The 24,190-nt window shown below is 33.3% G+C and overlaps 1 protein-coding gene across 1 annotated transcript in view; it reads left to right on the top strand.

Moving 5' to 3' along the window:
* ASZ1 (ankyrin repeat, SAM and basic leucine zipper domain containing 1) overlaps window positions 1-24,190 on the top strand; it is a 62,420-nt gene that overhangs the window by 18,202 nt on the left and 20,028 nt on the right. Inside the window, exons 5-10 of the mRNA XM_004418770.3 lie at window positions 15,912-16,023; window positions 16,563-16,697; window positions 18,213-18,337; window positions 19,081-19,156; window positions 20,434-20,490; window positions 21,477-21,586. Coding sequence (XP_004418827.2) covers window positions 15,912-16,023; window positions 16,563-16,697; window positions 18,213-18,337; window positions 19,081-19,156; window positions 20,434-20,490; window positions 21,477-21,586 — 615 coding nt within the window. The remainder of the gene's footprint in view (window positions 1-15,911; window positions 16,024-16,562; window positions 16,698-18,212; window positions 18,338-19,080; window positions 19,157-20,433; window positions 20,491-21,476; window positions 21,587-24,190) is intronic.

Genomic DNA, 24,190 nt, shown 5'->3' with positions numbered 1-24,190 from the left:
AAGAATGAATAGGAGTTAGCCAACTAAAAATGGTAGAAAAGAATATTCAGTGTAGAGGGAGGTGCATGTGCAGGCAGAGAAGAATGAGAGAGCACATTTCATTCAGGCCATTCTAAATTATGTAGCCAGATCATATGATATTATAGTAGAAAATGAGTCAGAATTGGACAGTGGCTAGATAATAACCTGAGTAATTCATGCTAAAAAAATATGAATTTCATCCTAAAAGCTATTGAACAATTTTAAGAAGAATGAACATAATATTAGTAGTTTATAAAGGTTATTCTGACAGCAGGTTGAGGATGAATTGGGGCCAAGAGGTCCATTGCTCTTGCCAAAGCCATGGATTATATATTCAGAATTTAAAATAGCAAGTAATTTTGGCTGAATTTGAAGAACATTAGTTCCACTGTACCTCAAGATAGTTTTCAAAATTTATTTTTATTTAAAATTCTGATTATAAAAGGTTCTTGTTAAAATTTTTTAAAAATATGTAGCTTAGAAAGTGAAAAGTCTTCTATTTTTCCTATTCTATAGCAGATTGTTATATATTTTTGACGAACTTCTTCCATGTGTTAGCATTTTTCTTTTGTTTTCCTTTGTTTTTAAATGGGATTATACATTATATATTATATTGCAATTGGCTTTTTTAACTGAACAGTATTTTATGGACACTGCCATAATGTATGTATAGATATAGATCTCTCTTTATAATGACTGCATAATATTCCACTGTATGGCTGTGATATCATTACTTAACCTAGTATTTTATTGAAGAACATTTGGATTGTTTTCAGTTTTTTAGTATTACAAAAAATGCTACAGTGAACATCTCTGGCAACTTGGGTAGGTTTTCTGTAGAACACATTCCTAAAGAAGAGTTGCTGACTCAAAGATATATATACATTTAGAATTGTGATAGGTGCTGCCAAATTGTCTTCTGAAAAAGTTGAGTCACTTTATACTACCTCCAACAGTGTTTGAGAGAACCTACACAGTGATATCACTGGATTTTTTTGATGTTCTAAATTTTCAATCTGGTTTGTAAATAATGATACTTCATTTTAGTTTGCATGCTTTTCAGTAATACTTAATCGATTAGTCTTCCACATTTTTGTTAGTAATTTATAAGTCTTTGTCTATTAATTACCTGTGACCTTTGCCATTTTTCTATTTGGTAGTCTGCATGTTTCTTAGTGATTTATAAGACCTTTTTGTATATTGGATCTTTTAGCTTTTTATTGTTATATGTGTTGAAGATGCTGTTTCTAGTTTTTTATTTGTGCTGGGTTTTGTTGTTTTTTAATTTTTATGTTGTGATTTCTGTCTTTTGAGAAAAATTGTTAGAAAGTTAACTTCTCAAAAAGTCCTAGGCTCAGAGAGTATAATAGGTTACTTCTTTTAAACTTACAAAGAATAGGTTGCATTAATACAATTTAAATAGTTCCAGAGCATTAAAAAAAGAGAAGCTTTGCAGTTCTTTTTTATAAAGCAAACATAACTCTGATTCTGAAATCCAGTAAAAACAAAAAGTTATCCACTCCAACAAACTTTATAAATCAACCTCAATTATGAGTATGAATACAAAAATCCCAAATCCTTAATGAAGTATCAGCAAAATGAATGTTATCAGCAAATTAAATGAATAATATACCATGATCAAATGGAATTCAGGTCAACTATGGAAATGGTTCAATATTAGGGAAATAAATTTTATAAATAGGTCAAGAGATTTTTTTTAAAAGGGAAGGGCTTTTTTTTAAAAGTTAAAATTGAATTCCAATTTTTGTAACCTTAGTAATTTTGATTAGATGAATAGCTCTTTAATTTCAAAAACATATATCTGAAACCAAAACAAGTCACATGCTTAACGGAGAAACACTAGCAGCATTTGCGTTAATGTTAAGAACAACTCAAGGACGCTTATAATAGGCTCTCTTTTTGTCTTAACATTATTTGGGGAACTATAAGGCAATTCAGTTATGCAAGAGAAGAAAACAAGAGATACAAATAATAATAAAAATAGCTAATAATGACAGAGCTTTTACTTCATGCCTAGTACTATTCTAATTATTGAACATTATCTCATTACCACAGATTATGATAATATCACAAATAGGTGCCACAAATGTAGAAACTATTACTATGCCCATATAAAGCTGTAGAAACTGAGGCAGTGAGAGTTTAAGAAACTTGCCTAAGGTTACAAGGCCAATAAATGCTGAAGACTAGATTTAATCTTAGGCAGACTGACTTTACTTATACCTAGAAGTATACTACTTATACTCTAAACTAGGAGTTTGCAAACCTCTAAAGTTCGGTTGAAACAGAGCCATGCTCATTCCTTCATACTCGTGCTACAATAGCAGAGTTGAGTGGTTATGACACAGCCCTGTATGCCCCATAAAGCCTAAAATATTTACATTTTGCCCTTTACAGAAAAGATTTGTTGACCCCTGTTCTAAACCTTTGAACTATGTTTCCTTTGATCAAACTATTAGGCCTTTTTTATTAGAAAAGAGGGGGCAAAATTATAATAGTTTAGATTATATGAATATATGCCTGGTAAACCAAGATAGTCAAGTCAGAAACTGTTGGAAATAGTAATATTATAAAGTGAGGTAGTTTTTTTTAATAATAATATACAAAATTCAGTTGGTTTCCAATTTACAGATAATAACTAGCTTGAGAATACAATGATATAAGAGATCCCAGTCTCAAGAGCAAAAAATATAAATATCTAAAGGTAAGTGTGCAAGAAATGTGAAGGACCCAAATGAAGAAAAGTTTTAAACTACACTGACTGAAATAAAAGGAGGTTGAATAAATAGACGTGTCATGTTCTTGGCTGAGATGACTCAGCATTAAAAAAGACATTTGTTTTTTATCTGAATTAGTTTTTAAAATTAAACATCTTATTCAGAGTGCCAGGGGGATTGTTTTAACTTGATGAAATTATTCTAAAAGTTCTGAGAGAAAAACATGACCAAAAAAAGAGCAGGAATTTTCTAAAAAATAGGTTTATGACTTCAAGGTGTTAAACTGAACATACGCTGAAGTCTTGCCCTTTCACAGCAAATTTTAGATATCCATAAAATTTTAATAAACTCCTATTTGAAAAAAGAAAGGGAATTATCTCTGGAATGGGAAAGGAGTAATTCTCTAAAGAAAGAAATAGATGGGAACCCTCTCTGCAATCCCTAAGAACTGCATTACTGATAGGCCCGACCAGGGGTGTGGTTTGAGTCTTCCATGCTGTAAAGGCCCCCCCAAGCATGGAAGACTCAAGCCAGCATCCCTGACCTGGCCTATCAGTTTACAGGCCGGAAGATGGGTGCACAACCACAAATCGCCAAAATTGGAGAATGTAAGCATCATGAATAGGGACAACAAATTCAACAAAACAGTAACTTAGACTAGAGAAAGTGGAAAAAACAGAAGAATCTAAAAAGAAGTTTATTTCTCTGAACAATAAAAGAAGAGTTTGCCTCCACAAAATAGCAAATAGGAATTATGAAACAAGTACAGTGAATTATGAAAAAAAAACTATTGTTGAATATTATAACTAAGTCTACATGAAGAATAGCAGATGGGACTCAGCTGAAGAGCTGATGAGTGGACTGGAAGATAGATGTGAGGAAATCTTCTAGAATACAACACAAAGTTTACAAAGGAAAAGGTAAGAGACATGGAGGACCTCACCAGAAGTTCTAACATCTAAAAAGAGTTCCAGAAGGAGAAATGGAAGATGGACTATATTTGAAGCAATTATGGCCAAGAATGCTTCCAAACTGAACACACAAATCCTTAGGATTGGAAGATCCACTAAGCGCAAAACAAGATTTATACACACACAAATAGACGAGGATACAGAATGTATATTTTTTATTAAAAATTAAAATATATGGACATATCACAATGAACTTCAGAATATCAAAAATAAAGGCAAAAATCCTAAAAGTTACTTATAGAAAAGACAATTTATCAAACAATTCCTATCAAGAAATGACCATCTGACATTAGACTTCTTAATAGCACTATATGTGGAAGAAGACAGATGTCTGAGGAAGAAACTTTGAACCTGTAATTCTATATTTAGCCATTCTGTCATTCAAGAATGAAGGCAAAAATAAAGACATTTTTTCACATATATGAGAACTTAAAGTTATCATCGTCAGCATGGGTACTACTGACATTTGGAGTGAGACTATATTGTGTATTGCAGGATGTTTAGCAACCCTGGCCCCTGCCCATTAAATGCCAGTAGCTCTCCCCTGTCATTTTGATAAAACCACAGTGCCCCCACATATTTCATATAAGTGTGTTCCTAGTCAAGAACCACTATTCTGACTATTAAAAATAACATCTGAAAAGTTTGCTGCAAAAAGAAAAATAAACCCAGAAGAAGTAATAGGATGCAAGAGATAATGTTGGACAAAGAAATTAATAAAGATATTAGTAAATCTAAATAACTACTATGTGTAAAAAAAAAGTATTTATAATAAGATGATAAGTTTTACTAAATTTCTGTGATATCAGGTTTGGAAGTTGGGTGGGTGAGGAGAGAATGAGCAAAATAAAAGTAAACGTCTCTCTTCAAATGAGACGATAGTTTTAGTCTTTGGACCATTAACTTTAATCTTTGTTAAATGGTAAGGTTAAGGGTGTTGGGAAGAAGGTGAGAAAGATTTAAAAGTAAGTACTAGGGCCGGCCCCGTGGCTTAGCGGTTAAGTGCGCGTGCTCCGCTACTGGTGGCCCGAGTTCGGATCCCGGGCACACACCGACGCACCGCTTCTCCGGCCATGCTGAGGCCGCGTCCCACATACAGCAACTAGAAGGATGTGCAACTATGACATACAACTATCTAATGGGCCTTTGGGGAAAAAAAGGAGGAGGATTGGCAATAGATGTTAGCTCAGAGCTGATCTTCCTCAGCAAAAAAAGAGGAGGATTAGCATAGATGTTAGCTCAGGGCTGATCTTCCTCACACAAAAAAAAAAAGAGTAAGTACTAGAAGAAGATAAGGATACTATAGGTTTTCAGATCAAGGGGTCAGGGGTGGGAATAGGGAGTGGATAGAACAAATAGAACTCGATCAGTCTGACAGGGCTGAAAAGGAGACATGGAAGCATGTATTTACCATGAAAGCATGGTAAATAAAAAGCACAAAAATATAATGTCAGAAATAAGTCTAATGATATCAATAAAAAAGAAAGGTAATATAATTGGTAAAGCTCACTGATTAAAATATAGTAACTCTCATATTGGCTAAAAACAAAATCCACTGAAGTCACACCTAAAATAAAATAATACATAATGGTTGAAAATAAAATGATCAAAAACATATATCATTCATTTAGCACATATTTATACGTGGTGTAGATATCGAGACCAAAAAAATCCTCTGAGCTAGTCAGTTATTTCAGGGAGCAAAGAGGAAGTGTTCGTTTTGATAAAAGCAAAAGTTTAACAAGATAGTTTTAATATATATGACTTTAAAATATATAAAATGAAACTGGTAGAACTAAAAAAAAAGAAATGGAAAATCTGTAATCATATTTGAAGACTTTAATATTAAAAAACAGACTAGATAGGGGCCAGCCTGGTGGCACAAGTGGTTGAGTGCATGCGCTCTGCTGCGGCGGCCCGAGGTTCGCTGGTTCGGATCCCGGGCGTGTACTGACGCACCGGTTGTCAAGCCATGCTGTGGCGGCGTCCCATATAAAGTGGAGGAAGATAGACATGGATGTTAGCCCAGGGCCAGTCTTCCTCAGCAAAAAGAGGAGGATTGGCAGATGTTAGCTCAGGGCCGATCTTCTTCACACACAAAAAAAAAAACAGACTAGACAAAAAGTAAGTATATAGGAGATTCAAATAACACACCTAAGTGTATCTAATTAATATTTATCTAGAATTCTGACTCTAATGCCATTTGCACATATGGATTCTTTTCAAACACACATGGATTGTTTTTAAAATATGGTCATGTTCTAGGCCACAAAGGAAGCCTTAATAAATTCCCTTTTAAAAGATGATGTCTTATAGAAGACTTTCACTAACCACAATGTAATGAATGTAGAACTTAACAACCAAAAGCCTCCCAATGCGTAAAATTGAGTATTTAAAATTATACATTTTAATAATTTCTAGATTAAAGAAATCAAAGTGGTAAAACTTAGAACTGAGCAGTTAAAACCTTAATATCAAAACTTGATTCAGATAAAGCAATACTCAGAGGGAAATTGAGTCCTAAATTCATTTATTGGCAAGTCAAAACATTGCATGAACAGCATGATATTATTTATATTTTAAATTGTCATTTTTTTATACGTATGTTTATATATACACACATATGTTTATATATGTAAAATTTGTTCTTTTTGTTTGCTAAGATCTGGAATGATACCCAGCTCATATCGGTGATTATCTGTAGTGTTCTAAGGAAAAAGTACATATTTATGAATTAAGTAATTTTTAAAAATCATTGCATCTTGTTATAAAGAAGACTAATGAGGGGGCGACCTGGTGGTGCAGCGCACGCTCTGTTTCGGCAGCCCAGGGTTTGCTAGCTCAGATCCCAGGCGAGGACGGACTCACTGCTTGTCAAGCCATGCTGTGGCAGCATCCCATATCAAGTAGAGGAAGATGGGCACATATGTTAGCCCAGGGCCAATCTTCCTCAGCAAAAAGAGGAGGATTGACAATGGATGTTAGCTCAGGACTAATCTTCCTCACAAGAAAAAAATTAAAAAAATAAAGAAGACTAATGATATAGAATTAGCCTTACATTAAAAATAAATCACAATAGCGGGGCTGGCACAGTGGTACAGCGGTTAAGTGCACACGCTCCGCTGTGGCAGCCCGGGGTTTGGAGGTTCGGATCCCGGGCATGCACCCACACACCGCTTGTCAAGCCATGCTGTGGCAGCATCCCGTATAAAGTAGAGGAAGATGGGCACGGATGTTAGCCCAGGGCCAAAATTCCTCAGCAAAAAGAGGAGGATTGGCATTGGATGTTAGCTCAGGGCTAGTCTTCCTCACAAAAAAAAAAATAAATAAATAAGTAAATAAGGAAATCACAATAATTAAAACAGTGTGGTATTAGTGGAAAGCAGTCTATTGCTGATCCCTAGAAGTAAAATAGAAAAGAAGATATAGAATGAAATCCAAGAATATTATCATATATGATTAATATGGGATTTCAAATTAGCAGGGAGAAAATGGATCATCATTTTCATGCTGGGGAATTTGGATAGCTATTTGAAAGAATAAAAAATGCAGGTTCCAACCTCACGCCAAAATAATTTTATATGCCCTGGAATACTTAAGTATTAAAAAATATAAGGCCACACCTACTTAATAAAAAAATACTAGATGAAAATGTGGATGAACATATGTTGGATTGGCAATGGACAATATAAATGTGACACAAGGATATCTGGGCATGTGACTGCCAGAACATTATTCTCTTCCTGTTTCTTCTCAACTCCAAGCTACTTGTCTTTTCTGTGCCTTGGGCCACTGAGACCTGAAGGCAGCTGGGTGCTGATGAGATCTCAGGCTCTTGTTCCTATCCCTGCAAAACAGACAAAAGCTCCTTTCCCCAAGAGTGGGAAACCGTCAGGGGTAAGCCCAGATGGAGAGCAGCTGATCCCATAAAAGCTTGACATGAGGAGATCTGTGGACCTGGGGTGAAGCTGATCCTGCATGAGTGTCTTAGGTTTCCAGACTCCTAAAGACTTGGAGCTAAACAAGTGGGCTGAGTTGTCTCTGTCCACAACGTTGGCACAGTTCAGGAAAATAGGAAAGCAGAGAGAATTCTCTAGGTACTTCTGGAGAGAGCCAGTAGCCTGCCCTTAAACTATAGACCCACTGCACAAGAAACTTTTTTGATTTTCAAAATCTGTAAGGATTTCTTCCATTAAGAGTATTCCAACAACTAGACCTGAGCCCTAAAGAGGCAAGAAAATAAAAAACTTCCCAGCAGCTAGAGAAAGGCTTGACAATTAAAATATTTGCCTAGGACAATAAAATTGCTGACAGAGAAAGGTGAAAACTTGAATTAAAAATTAAGAGCATATGAGATCTAAATGCAGCATGAAAAATGATCTCTTGAGACTTAAAAAATGTGATATTTGAATTCAGAATTAAGAGAAGAAAAAGGAAAATATGGAAGATTGGTAATAATAAACACATTCTAGAAAAAGGAAGTGGTTCCTGAGTTGAAGAACTCTATGAAGACTGCTTATTGAAAAAAAGAGTGCATATTGGAAAAGCTCCTGAGTTTTAATTTGGACTGATGAGGAAAAAAAGACACATCTAGGCATATATTCCGGTTAAAATGTGTAAACTCTAAAAACAAAGAGGAAGTTTTTACAAGCCTCCAGACAGAAAGAGTTAAATTTTTAACAAAAGAAAGTAAAAAGATCAGTAGCATCGGACTTCTCACGTGCACAGCTGACGCTAGAAAAGAATTAAATTACATCTTCACGTAGACAAAGGCCTGCAACCTAAAAATCTTATTCTCAGCCAAGCTATTATATGCCTGTCAGAGTGAAAGAGAAATGTTCAGGGATATGCAAGACCTCAGAAAGTACATTACCCAGGTGCCCCATTTGAGGAAAATACTTGAGGAAGACTTTAAGGGAACAAAAAATGAACCAGAACAGAGACCTCATGAAGGCGGAGGATGAAAACAAGAGGAAGAGGGATGAACCTTAGAGGAGAAGCCAGGGACAATGATGGCATGGTGGTGAGAGGAAACCATAGTCTCATTAGGAGAAATAGGCCTTATCTGGCTTACATATAATAGAGCCATGTGTGTTTTACTAAGAGCAGAGAAAGATGATAATGTTTAATGGCATTTTTTTTTAAAGGAAAAGCAGAGTCATCTGCTTTTCAAGGGGAAAAATGTAGTGAATAGCAATTTTATTGAACCAACAAAAACAAAAAAGAAATATTGTCAATCGTATCAGTCATTACACTAAATGAGAATGGACTGAATTTATCAACTGAGATCCTGGTTTAAAAAACAAAAGATAGCTAAATGCTATTTACAAGAAAAGTTGAAGAAAAGGGTGTATGAAAGACCCTTTACAGGTAAAGGTAAATGCATAGAAATAAGGATTGCCAATATCAGATATTACTAATATTAAATGCAGTGAAAAGAGTAAAGGAGACCTTTGTACTATTAAAGGCAAAATCAATGAAAATATAACAAGCATAAACCTGTACACACTCGACTACGTGGCTAGACTACTAGACTACTAAATTCATAAATCAAAACCTAATCATAAATCAAAATCAAGGAGAAGTAGATCAAAATACAATTATAGCAGGAAGTTTAAACATATATCTCTCATTGGGCATATCTAACATATGTAAATGAGTAAGGATATAGATGCACTGAATAATCAATAAATGTGATGTAATGGATAAGGAGAAAATCTTATCTATATTAAATGTAAGCATGACACAAAACATAGAACCATTATACTAGTTACTGTGTGGGTTTAGGGGTGGATAACAGAGGCAGGTGAGGGTCATTATCCTCAAAGAACTTACAGTCTACATGAGAGAATAGATGAATTGAACAAATATGTTTTGGCCTGATAGGTAAACTGATAAAAATAAGCACAGAGTGCTGTGAGAACATAGAGGAGAGGGAGATTGATATCTAAGATGAGGTGGGGCATAAAAAATTTGGGGGCATGTTGGCTTCTAAGATGAAACCCCAGAGGTAGATTATGAATAAGCTTTTGAAGGGAAAAGTAAAAAGGTATTTCAGCCAGAGAGTGCTCTGAATATAGGACGTCCAGAGGAGAGAGAACTTGGAATTCACGACCTGCAGATATGACTAAAGTCTATCATTAGGATGGAGTAAGATTGCAGGTGCTGTAATGGTAGAGAGGTAGACGGAGGACTCATCATGAAGATTCTCATAGGTGTAACCTTGAAAATTTTAAACAGTGAATTGACATGAATATATTTGCAAACGTGAAGGAAAGAATAGAGACAAGGCTAGTTAGAATGCTGTTGCAGTAATCCACGTAAGAAGTGACGAGGACCTGAACACATGGAAGAAGAGAGAGAGAGAGTAAAGTAGACAGATACAAATGATGGGAAGGAGGTAAAATTGACAGGAATGCTGACTTATTAGATATGAAGGCACAACAAGGAGTCATGGACAAATTCCAGGTTTCTGGGTTGGGCAGTGCATTGATTGTGATGCTATTCACAGAGATAGATAATAACAGAGAGTATTATATGCTGGAGGGAAGGTGGTGACTTCAGATTTGGATTTATATTGATTTTGAGTTTTGTTAGGGTACCCAGGTGGCAATGACAGATAAGATCTGGAGCTTAGGAGCAAAGCCTGGGCTAGAGATACAAATTCAGCAGTCATCAGTAAACTATCAGTTGACAGTAAAGTCATGAGAGTAGGTGAGATCATTTCAGGCATGGTGTTTATGTAGTGAAAAGGGAAGATCATTGAGGACAGAAGCCACTGAAATACATACCTTAAAGTGCTAGAAAAATAAAAGGAGTCCAAGTAACTGTTGACCTTTGCCAAAGCAATTGTGTGTTACAAGGAGCAGGCAGAACAAAATTGCAGTGATTTAAAGACAGAATGGGAAGTAAAGAATTCTTTACATTAAATCTCAGGAAATAAGATGGAAATTAATATTGAAAGTAAAGTTGTCAGTAGTACAAATAGTTACCATGTCACTTAAGTAGACCAGTTATTATCAAGTTTTATAACTTCCCTGAAGAGTTCATAAGATTATCATAAATTCATAAGAATTTGTAAGATTGAAGAGTTCATTTAGATTTCATTAATTTATAACAGTCAGGAAACTACAGATGTTACAGTTTCTATAGATGTAAACCACTGGAAGAATTGTTCTCTCCCCTCTCAAAATTGTCATGCAATATTATTGGTGGTATCAATAAATTTAGTAATTGTTTAGAGGCTAATATACCCTTTTAGGTAATCTATACCCGATTATAGGGAGTTTGCTGTTTCGTTCAGTAAATTCAACTTTTCTTAGAAGTTAAAAGTCAATGCAGCATTTTTGTAACACATTTTTCAGTAGAGATCTGAAGCTTCTTAGTAAACAAACTATACTATTCTAGTAGTTTTCTTATCTAGAAAGAAATAAGCATCTGTAAGAAGCCATTTTTGTCCATGTGAATGGACATACAGACAGCAGATTATATCCCTGCTGGTTTCCGAGATTCTGAGAGAAATTGATATTTAGAAGAACCTCAATTTTCAGTGCAATTGCAGTACGAATTCAGAAAATTTTAGTTACAATTTTCAGTAATAAGGTTCAATCAAATGGGACACACACACTTTGATGTCACCTTCTGTGGATACTCTGCCAAAGAGTGTCACTTCCTTGAGATTATACTTCAGCCATCTTACTTTATTTAGGTTCCCAATTTTGCCATATTGTGGAGTGAGTTTATGAAATTTATCGCATATTTCATGATCACATACATAAAAATAGAGAGGCAGAGAACTTTAGATTTCTCTATATCAGGATAGATTACAAAAAATAATTCCTAGGAGATTCTTTTGGAGGATAAACACTCAGACAAATCTTCAATCACACACCAAGTGATCCTTCAGCAAAAGTTACTTATTTCTGAATCTATGTTTTCTTATCTGTGAAGTGAGAATAATATCTACTTCATAAGGTTGTTGTGAGAAACAAATGAGATGACCACCTAGCACAGCACAATGTTTTTGTTTCTCTAAATTAATAGACAGTCAATGCTGAGGTCACAAAATTTTGATGATTCTGTGTTCTAAATTGGTGTTTACATGTAGGTTGTTTTTTATATGAGTTAAGCAAGTATTAACTAGACTTTTATAAATTATAAAGAAATGATTCTGCCCTTTTGAATTTTTAATTCTGTGCCATTATGAGTTTGGGAAGTTGAAAGAATAATTGTAAATAATGTTGTATGTATTCCATAAGAAATATCCTAGGTAACCCCAGCCTTTAGATAGAAAAGAACAACTAAATACTGCATAAGTTATTATACTTAAAATTTATTTTAATAATTTTCCAACAGCAGTAAGCATATTAAAATATTGAAAGGTCACTCTAAAAGATTTTACTTAGTTATAAATAAAATACCTGTTAACTCTAGATAGATGACAAGGTGAAAGTAATCTAGGACTAAATAAATATATAAAAGAAAGACTGGCTGAGTTTTAGTGAGTGTGTTTAGATCACTCTAATTCCGTTGCAGTGAGATGGGATTCTACTCAGGATGGAAAAAGGATATTATTCTGAGTTCCTAGAAATACAAGAGTGAAATGAGAAATTGTACCAGTATTACTGAATAATATATTCAAAAAATATTTTAAGCTGAAAATATTTTATGACATGAAAACACAGGATTTTGGCAGTCATAACTTGTAAAATCTTTATAAACCTCTTTGATACATGCTAGCATTGCAATAGAACTCATAAAACTTCCAGTTTATGCAAAAGATGTGCATGTTCAACTATCTTTGGTTTATGTTTGTTCTGTAGTCAAATCAGCAACAGCAGCAGCTTACTTGAATGTAAGCTCCAAGTGGGCAGTGACTTGGTTTTATAGATTGCTGTATCTCCAGCACTTAGAATAGTACATGGCATGTGTAAGTGCTCCATACATGTGTTTTGAATGAATGAATGATAACACTTAGGTGTTATGCCTTTCACATGTATTAAATTATTTAATCCTCATAACAACTTCTTGAACTATGTACTATTATTATCCCCAATTTATAGATGGAGGAAGTGAGTCACAGACAGATATTTGCCCAGTGTCACAGCTAGTAAGTAGTAGAGCTAAAATTTGAAATCAGGTATTGTGATTCCAGAACTCATATTTTTAACCACTGTACTATATTTCCTCTTATAATTGAGACGTCTGAAGACCTGTGTTTAGGCTAGAGACATCTGGATCCAAATCATTAGTGAGATGATGACTACAAGTCAAATACGTACAAATTGGGTGCAGTTTTAGTAAATAGCAATATATTTCCCCCTTTTCATATTTTTGCTACTATTATAAATGTTATTGTTTTCTTAATTTATATTTCAGGTTGTTTATTTCTAGTATGTAGACATACAATTGATATTTTTATGTTGATCTTGTATCCTGCAACCTTGCTAAATTCATTTATTAGTTCTAGTACTTTTTTTGTAGATTGTCAGGTTTTCTGCATAGACAGATCATGCCATCTGTGAATAAAGACAATTTTACTTCTTTTTCAATCTAGATGACTGTTTTTTCTTGTTTTATTGCACTGGCTAGAACTTTCAGTACAATGTTGACTAGCGGTGATGAGAGAAGACATCTTTGTCTTGTTCGTGATCTTAGGGGGAAAGCATCTACTCTTTCACCATTAAGTGTGATGTTAGCTGTAAACTTTTCACAGATGCCTTTATCAGGTTGAGGAAGTTCTTTTCTATTTTTACATTGCTAAGAGTTTTTATTAGATATGGATGTTGGATTTTGTAAAATATTTGTTCTGCATTTATTGAGATAATCATGTGGTTTTTCTTTTTTACTTCAAATGTCAAACTAACCTCGCATTCCTAGGATAACTGTACTTGCTTATGATGTATTATTCTTTTTATGTATTTTTGGATTCTCTTTGCCAAAATTTGTTCAGAATTTTTGCATCTATGTTCATTGAATATTATTGATCTATAGTTTTCTTTCCTTTGTAATGTCCCTCTCTGGTTCTTGTTATTAGACTAATTCTTGCCTCATAGAATGGATTGGAAAGTGTTCTCTGCTTTTCAGTTTACTGGAAGAGTTTGTGTGGAATTTTTATTTTTATTTTTTTTAGTTAACTGTTTAGTGGAATTCACCAGTGAAGCCATCTGGGCCTATTGTTTCTTTGTAGGAAGTTTTTAGTTACTAATTCAATTTTCTATAAATATGGGACTATTCAGGTTGTTTATTTCTTTTTGAGTGTGCTTTGGTAGTTTTGAGTTTTTTGAGAAATTTGTCCATTTCATCTAAGTTGTTTAATTTATTGATATACATTTGTTCATAATATTCCCTTATACTTTTAAAATCTGGAGAATCTGTACTGATGTCACCTCTCTTATTCCTCATACTAGTAATTTGTGTCTTCTCTCTTTTTATCCTGATTAGTTTAGCTATAGGTTTATCAATTTTATTGATCTTCTCCTCTTAATAAGGATCTGAATAAGATGAAGGAATGTGAAATATGAAGGTCTAGGGAAAGGTGGAGAGAACAACACTTGCACAGTCCCTGAGAGGGGAAGAACTGGGCATTTTCAAAGAGAATAAACTGTAAGTGGCCAAGAGTAGAAGCATGGAGAGCAGTTATGAGGCTCTTGCAATAGTATGGATCAGAGAAATATAATGATGGCTTGGTCTGCTTATAGTGGCTAACGAAGTGGTTAGATTCAGAATATACTGTGAAGGAAGAGCCAATAGGACCTGCTGATGACTTGTATATGGAGTGATGGAGAAGAGGCAGGAATGATGCTTAGTCTTAGGCCTGAGTTATGTGGTTAATGGTAGCTTTGTGAAATAAGGGAGATTGGAAGGAGCAGATGTGAGCTGTTGTGGGGGAAATGGGGTGGAGGAGAGGCATCAAGAGGTCTGATTTAGACTTAGTGAAGAATTTGAATGATTAGTGACTCAAATAATGTTTTTCTATTGTATATATTTTCCATGTTTGCTTAAGTTATCCATGAAATTCACTCTTCACTTTGTAAAGTTTGTCTATCTAATGAAGCCACTATGTAGGAGATATTCCAGGTGGAAGAGGCACTGCTTGACAACTACCTTAGCATATAACTTCCAGTAAAGCATTGAAGTTGTGATATACCAGGAAATAGAAGAAACAGAAAAATGCATGAATCTTTTTGTGCCAAAGACATTGGTATGAAGTGATCAGATTCAAGATATACCTTATGTTAACAAACCTTATAGAGAAATATTCTATTTATAGGTAGTGTATGTAATGTGAGTAGCCAAGATGAACTCCCTTAATGAGATCAAAACATAGAATTCTGAAATTATTTAATTTGTTGTTCTTTTGTGAAGTTTTTTGTTTATAAATCAGATATTTGAGGCAACTCAGGAAGATTGGACCCAAAATCCCAGACCTCCTTTAAAACAAACCATGATACTAAGTTCAGCCCAAGTAGAACTGATATAATCTTTCTGGTGTCCTTTGTAATAGGTCCAGAAGCTGAGTAACTTCTAGAAGTAGAGGGACTGAATCTCCAGTTTTAGGAAATGATACACTAGAGGGAAACCACTGTGCTCTCCTAGAAAATAGTCTCAGAGAGTCTGGCTAACCTATTGGACTGATCTCTTTCTTGATTAGAGTAAGCCTCCAAGTCAGGGTAAAATTCTTTCAGTCCTAAACGAAAGTAGAATCACAACAGAATACATTAAGAAATAAGAGAAAGTTTCAACTTATACTTTTATTAAATAAAATACAATAAGCATTTAGTATGAGCAATCCTGAGAAGAGAGGGACCTTATTTGTATCATTCATTACTATATTCCCAACACAAGCATAGTGTGGGTATTCTCATATTTTTCTAAATGAATATGTACATTAATGAGACTTCATATCAGAAAGTGTGGCTTATTTGGTGATTTTTTTAAACACATGTTTCTTCACTAGAGGGTGCTGTATAAGCATTCAATACTTGAAAAGTGTCGTCTTCACACTTATTTATTTATTGGGAGACTGGATTTTTAAATTACCTGATTTATTAGAAGCTTTCATTTCTTTTTCTTTGCTTTCAAAACAATTCTGATGGTATTGTGTATGGTAGAATTCATGAAATTGAGTAGCTGTTAATGGCAGCATTAACACAAATGTTTCTTTTTTCCTCCTCTTTAGGAGACTTATGACTCCAGTCATGTATGCTGCACGAGGTGGTCACCCTCAGGTTGTCGCTCTCCTTGTTGGTCATGGAGCAGAAGTTAATACCCAGGATGAGAATGGTTATACTGTGAGAATCACTTTTACAATGTTCCTTTTTATTTCTTAGACATTAATATCTTATTATTATCAGTAGTCCACAAAAAAAGGTTTTAAGAAGTAAAAATTACAGAAGGCCTGGGATATAATTCTGTTTGGTGAAGAAAAGCAACCGCTGAAATAGAAAAAAGGAATTATCTGACTCTCTTGGTCCTCACCCTTGACACAAGAAGCTGTAACACACAGCAAAGCCCGGGCTCTAGAATACACACAGAATTCTTTTTTATAGAAAACAGTTCACTGATTGGCAGAGAAGTCATTTTATTCTATAACATCACTTGACTGTGTAAAACATTATTTGGTTTTATAAAATCAGTGAGCACTGGCAGTCTGCTTTGCAATTTCAACTCTGGAAATATGTTTACGTTATACTGTGAAATGAAGAGATTGCATCATTTCATTAATTAACCACGTTCACTTTTTTATTGTGCCATAAATACTGTTGAAAAGTTTTCCTCTCTGTCTCACACTCCCTCTCTTTAAACAATCTTCCTTTTCCCCCATTTACAGGCATTAACATGGGCAGCACGTCAGGGTCATAAAAATGTAGTTTTGAAGTTGCTTGAACTTGGAGCTGATAAAATGCTACAAACCAAAGATGGAAAGACACCAAGTGAGATTGCAAAAAGAAATAAACATCTAGAGGTATCCTACATATTAAATTAATTTTTCTATGGCATGTTACATTATCATTTGTAGAATTTTGTATTGTTTTGTTAGAATTCACAACTGTAATAATAGTATATCTGGCTATTATTAAATGTTTAAATATATAATTTTCCTCCAGCCAGGTAATGAAAGCTTTATTTTACTAGAGTATTTTTACTAAATAAGAGGCATTTATAATGTAGTAATTTAAAAGCTATATAAAGGGATAATAAAGACTTTGTTCTGGCCCTAGAAATAAAATTGTAATAGGTTATTTATTTAAACATTTCAAACTGATCCAGATTTTAAAAATTAATTAGTATATTGAGAAAGCTAGTAAAATTTCAAAATTTGAACATGTAATTAAAATATTGTTTTTGAATTTTTATTAATACATTTTAGACAATTTAAAAATTAAATCCTTTAAGCTACATATACTCCTATGTGTGTGACAAGATAAGTAATAAAGTGATAACATATTTGGGTATATGATCTATTGTCATTCAGATGATAAAATCAATGATAAATATTTGCCATACATTAAATTATTTTATTGATAAAAACTTTTGGTCAGAATATTAAAGGTTTCAGCCAAAGGTCTGTAATTTCTAAGCAAGGATCAAATACAGTACAACTTTAAAACTAAGTTATATAGTTCAAGAGCTTCTAAAACTGTGTTTCTGAATTTAAAAGCATGTGACATTCCAAAAGTTCCATCATATAATAATCAGACCTTGCCACTTTTACAGAATGTAAAATAACTTCCTCTGTTTTTTAAGCAATCTGATAAACATGGCTATTGTTCTCTAACTGAAATTCACATTTGCAAAATTATTCCAGTGTAAGTGCTAATCACTAAAACCCTGTGAAACTTCAAAAAGAAATTTACAGTTCTTCTTCTAAGCTTTGAAAATTTGAAAACTTTTAATTAGTTTACCATATTATCCGATTTAGAGTAGATGACACCAAATTTGACATGTTAAGAAATTTATGAACATCAAAGATTATTTTAAGTCAAAAATTGTTTCTTAAAGTGAGATTTGATTTTGTGTTTTGGCTGGTTATGTGACATAACTTTGACTTACTAAAAAATTAGATTTTAAAACTAAGGAATTTCACCACATCTCTTTGAGGTGTGCAGTTGGGATTTGTATATACATTTAGTCACGCTTATTACTTCCTACCCACTTAACAGTGTATTTAAAGTACTACCTTCGTACTTAATCTTTCTGAGTCCCTTGCCAAAATGGAATTTTTAGTTTTGTTTTATATCTTACTGAAAGTATTATTGATTATTATCTTCCTTTCATTTTTACTATTTTGAATTAGATGTACTTTTTCTTCTTTTCTGACTACTATTTTAGGTCAAGGAAATATTTACTTGATTTTATAAAAGTTATTCTCAGAGTAGTGAGTTGTGAAAGTTCTGTCCCTCAAACCTTGCAAAAATTTCCTTTCTGATAGTATGTAATAATGTTAACTATATGTGAATGGCTTGTTAACGTTTTTCAGATCTTCAACTTTCTTTCTTTGACTTTAAATCCATTGGAAGGAAAGCTTCAACGGCTAACTAAAGAAGAGACTATTTGTAAACTATTGACAACGAACTCTAATAAAGAAAATGATCACATATTTAGGTAACATAACATGTTTTTGTTTAACAGAATACCTATAAATGAGTAAAAAATGTGCATGTTCTGATTATTTGTAGTAAATGTGACAACTTATTTATATGATATTTTAAACTTTTACAAGTATTTTAAAATATCACTTAGAAATATCTAGATTTTAAGTGCTTTGTTCTACAGAATTTTAGAAAATTTTTGTATATGTATACTAAACAGTAATAAGAATAATTTTTGACTTTGAAAAAAATATCAACAATAAAATTTATTTCTAAAAGCTTCTAAGATTATATTTTTGGTAGTGTTCAAACCAGATTGCATCTTGCTTTCTAATTCTTGTTAGCAGATTTCTGATAAGTTAAAATTAAAATTTTTTTTTCTGAACATAGTTATTCAATACATGGCCACAAAGTTATTCTCTACTTACCCACATTTAAAGTTGTTATTAAATTATTACTTCTTGCAGTTAAAGAGATTTTCATGTACGGAAATCTCATGAGGAACATACATGTCGGCATATATTTTCATTCTTAGAAAAGATGAGCTACATTTTACTATCTGCGTTTTCTGTTTACTATACCTTCACTCATGAAATCTTTCTTATTGCTTTTGTATAACATAGGTCTGGTATGTAAATTTACACATATATTCTACATTCTTATTCTTATTCTCCTCTCTCTGCATTACAAATGTATATTTATTGTTCGTGCATTTATAGTCTGTTCTTAAATTGACATTTCTATAAATATGTACAGTTCGTATACAGCATTTGGAGATCTGGAAATATTTTTACATGGTCTTGGACTTGAACATATGACAGATTTATTAAAGGTAAGTTTTTGTATAAGCTACATTGAGTTATGTATGTATGTTTATTTATTGGTTAACATAACACTAAATATTAATTCATAAGCATGCTTATGAAAGAGTGCCAAATGCACCTTTCTCCATAATTTGTAGTACATCCCATTTTAAACTTATAAGCATTTCAAAAATCTATTATTTTAGAAATTTACATAAATTAGAATCTGGCTGTATTGAACAGCTTTTACTCACTGCCTAAAGCTTCGCAAAACTCCTCGTTGTACACCTAAGCCTGTAGTTTGTTTTTGCAGTTGCTGATCTTCCTGTATAGACTATTATTAGAAGAGGCGTGACTTTTTTTTTTTTTAATGTGAGGAAGATTGGACCTGAGCTAACACCTATTGCCAATCTTCTTCTTTTTGCTGAGGAAGATTGGCCCTGAGCTAATGTCTGTGCCCATCTTCCTCTACTTTGTATGCGGGATGCCTCCACAGCATAGCTTGATGAGCGGTGTGTCGGTCCATGCCCGGGATTCGAACCTGTGAGCCCCAAGCAGAGCACGCGAACTTAACCACTATGCCACCGTGCTGGCCCCAGAAGAGGCATGATTTTAAACCAAACAAACTTGATATCGCCCTTGCTCTAATGATTAGTAACTGAAATATGTTACCTAAATCTCTCTTTTTTTCCATAAGGATGATAATACTTAGTGTATGGTTGTTGTAAAGATTAAATTAGATCATATGCCAAGCACTGGTATAGGTACTTTAGGCATGCATTATGGGATTTGAATAGACAACAGTTATCAGCTATTTAGCTGATACTGAAGCAGTAAAGCACTATTTAAGATAGGCTTTCCTTAGGAATATGCACATTCTGTTTATGTAGTTCAGAATTGGGCTTTATTGTAAAATCTTGAAACTTCTCCCTATTTGAGAAATATTGAGTAAAACTAAGTGTTATTGATCATTTAATGTGATACAGTTAGAAATTTAAAATATTCATAAAAATTTCTGTCAAATTTTGTAGAGCTATTTTACTTTTTATGTAAGCAAATATAAATTATAATCATTTTCTTTGAATCTGGAAAACTAGCTATGTTTGTAATTTTGGGGGTAATTATACATATTATTTCACTTATTACTACCTACCCAGTTTTATAGTTCTATACCTGCATATCCTATCCCCTCTAGAAAGTTGTTTAGGAGGGTAGCGTATAACTGACTAACTTATGTATACTTGGCTATTTCCCCTTCTATTGTTTTATTTATATTGCAAGGTGGCCTTTTTTCCCTTTTCTACAGGAAAGGGATATAACTTTAAGACACCTTTTGACCATGAGGAAAGATGAGTTTATAAAGGTTAGTATTAATTTCAAAAACTCCAGACATTATCTTTCATATTTTTAAAATTGTGGATCCTTTTATTTTCTATTTTAAGAGTCCTAGGGCTACAGAGTGTGAGTGATCTTTTGCTAGGTTCTTGATTAGATATGATTATGGATAACCATATCTAAAATCTTCTGTTACAGTATTAAGTTGATTTAAGAACATTTAAAGACTTAGAGTTGTTTTTTATTTCTTCAGATTAGTCATGACATCTCAACTAAAACTGGTGCTTCATTTCTAAATGTGAAATACATTTGTGAAACGGTGTAAAACAGGTTACTTAGGAATAAGAGGTGGTTTTTTGTGTAGGTGGGTATGAACATGTGTCAACCAAATACTGCCTTTTGCTGGATTCTCAAAAGGATCAAGACTTATTATTTTGCCATCTAGTATTATTAAGTAACAGTTTGAACATAGCTGTGGGAAATACTGGAGATACTTTAATAAATAGGATTTTTAAAAAGTAATGATCTTCCTGCATGAATACATTGAAACTTGAAATCTTTAGCATCACTAAAAATCAAAATAAACATACTACTTAGCTAAATCCATGGTAGAAAATTTAGTTAACACTAAAGATAGAATACAGACAAAAAGAAGACTTAATTCTCACTTAATTCACTGATAATATTTTAAATATTTTGAAGGAAAAATTGTTTTACTTTGGAAAGATTATATATTGAAATCTAGTAATTTCTTTTTAGAATCCATCACAACTGTTAATATATTGCAAAAAATTGACTACAGTCACTATATATCTAGATGTTTTAATGCTATAACCTTGTCAGTCACAGTTAAAAGCAAACCATATAATTTTTTGGTATGTTTGTTATTTTTCAAATATGTATCTATTTTTTCAAGCTGTGAATTAATCAAGTAGAAAACGTCTGTAGTAATTTTGAGTATTAAATTATTCAAGTATGACTGTGTTATTGCACTTTAAAATTATTTCTACTTAGAATGGAATTACGAAAAGAGATCAGCAGAAAATTCTGGCTGCTCTTAAAGAAATAGAGGTAGAAGAGATAAAATTTGGAGAATTACCTGAAGTGGCAAAGTTGGAAATCAGGTAAAATTAACTTATACACATTAATATTCTTTAGAACCAACTGTTCTTTTTTAGTTTAATTTTGATAATGTCTGAGTCGTTTTACTTGATAGCTTCATTTTCGCAGGGAAATGGATAGTTCATTTTGCAATATACTCTATTCTGAAGTGGGAGGTACTTTATAAAGTTAATTGTTATAAAGTCATTTTATGAAAAAGCAGAACAATGCAGATTCTTAACTCACATAGAAATATTTTTTATTTTTTCATTGCATTTTGTTTAATGAACTATATAAGAGATCCCATGCTTTTCATAGTATAGCTCTTACTCTCTTTAAATCATTTTAAGTGTCAAATTGAAAATTCAAAGTGAAATGGATTAAAGACTTGAATGTAAAACCTGAAACTATGAAACTTCTAGAAGAAAACATAGGCAGTACGCTCTTCGACATCGGTCTTAGCAACATATTTTCAAGCACCATGTGTGACCGGGCAAGAGAAACAATAGAAAAAAATAAACAAATGGGACTACATCAAACTAAAAAGCTTCTGCACAGCAAAGGAAACCATCAACAAAACGAAAAGACAACTTAACAATTGGGAGAAGATATTTGCAAACCATACATCTTATAAGGGCTTAACCTCCAAAATATATAAAGAACTCATGCATCTCAACAACAAAAAAACTAACAACCCAATTAAAAAATGGGCAAAAGACCTGAACAGACATTTCTCCAAAAAAGATATGCAGATAGCCAACAGACACGTGAAAAGATGTTCAACATCATTAACGGTCAGGGAAATGCAAATCAAAACTAGAATGAGATATCACCTCACACCCGTCAGAATGGCTATAATTAACAAGACAGGAAACAACATGTGTTGGAGAGGATGTGGAGAGAAGGGAACTCTCATACACTGCTGGTGGGAGTGCAAACTGGTGCAGCCGCTATGGAAAACAGTATGGAGATTCCTCAAAAAATCAAGGATAGAACTACCATATGATCCAGCTATTCCACTGCTGGGTATTTATCCAAAGAACTTGAAAACACCAGTGCGTAAAGATACATGCACCCCTGTGTTCATTGCAGCGTTATTCACAATAGCCAAGACTTGGAAGCAACCTAAGTGCCCATCAAGGGACGAATGGATAAAGAAGATGTGGTATATATACACAATGGAATACTACTCAGCCGTAAGAAACGATGAAATCCAGCCATTTGTGACAACATGGATGGACGTTGAGGGTATTATGCAAAGTGAAATAAGTCAGAGGGAGAAGGTCAAATACCATATGATTTCCTTCATTAAGTAGTAGATAATAACAACAATAAACAAACACATAGAGACAGAGATTGGACTGGTGGTTCCCAGAGGGGAAGAGGGGAGGGAGGAGGGCGAAAGGGATAATTCGGCACATGTGTGTGGTGATGGGTTGTAATTAGTATTTGGGTGGTGAACATGATGTAATCTATGCAGAAATAGAAGTATAATGATGTACACCTGAAATTTATACAATGTTATAAACCAATGTTACTGCAATAAACAAAAAAAAAAAGAAAATTCAAAGTGGTAATATTTTTGCCTAGGGCAAAAATAAAGCATTTCTCATGTAGCTCAGCTCTTTTTTCAGCCTTATTCTTTAAGAAATTATGTTATCCATATATAAAGTTCATTTTCAATATTATAAACTTGTCAGTTACTGATTATTAGTAATATTAGTAATCTAAAATCTATTTTGAAAATAATGATATTTGATTTTATTAATATTTTGTGGAGCAGTAAATGATTTTGTTAACTTTTTATCTGAAATGATTATAGATTCACAGGAAATTGCAAAGAGATGTACAGGGAGGTCCCATGCACCCTTCATCCAGTCTCGTCCAGTGTTAATATCTTGCATAATAATATCTTGCATTTGATATTGTATAATATCAAAACCAGAAAACTGATGTTGAAACAATCCACGTAGCTTATTTGTGTTTCACCAGATACACATGTGCTCATTTGTATGTAGGTGTATAGCTCCATGCAATTTTATCATGTGTGTAGCTTATGTAACCACTGCCACAATCAATATACCTAACGTACCATTACCACAAGGCTCCCTCATACGGTCTCTTTATAGCTACACCCACCCCCCCATCCCTAACTCCTAGCAACCAATAATTTGTTATCCATCTTTATAATGGTGTTATTTCATGAATGTTACCTAAATGGAATCATACAGTATGTATCCTTATTTGATTGGCTTTTTTCAGTCAGCCTGATTTCCTTGAAGTTCATCCAAGTTGTATACTATAATTTATAATACTTAGAAATGCAGCAGTATCATCACTGGTGTAGGCTGCCTAAAACTAACGTTGCAACTCTGGTAAACATTAATTCAATACACGAATAATAGATTTCCACACCATTTTAGAATTGAGAGAAGTCTTCCGGGAGATAATTTAGATGATCCAGATTTCTTTAAAAACTTTATTACAAAGTTAAATTATTTCCCTTTCTCTTAATATATTTCCTTATAATAAGATGATCTATATTCAAAATAATGCATCGTTTCAGAATAATATTATAGCTCTTAAAAATTTAAATACATTGTAAGGGAGTTCAGTTTTGAAGACTT

Source organism: Ceratotherium simum, chromosome 1 (genome assembly GCF_057802395.1).
Source record: "Ceratotherium simum simum isolate JZ-2026a chromosome 1, ASM5780239v1, whole genome shotgun sequence".
NCBI lineage: Eukaryota > Metazoa > Chordata > Mammalia > Perissodactyla > Rhinocerotidae > Ceratotherium > Ceratotherium simum.
This window is presented reverse-complemented; position numbering and strand designations above follow the sequence as displayed.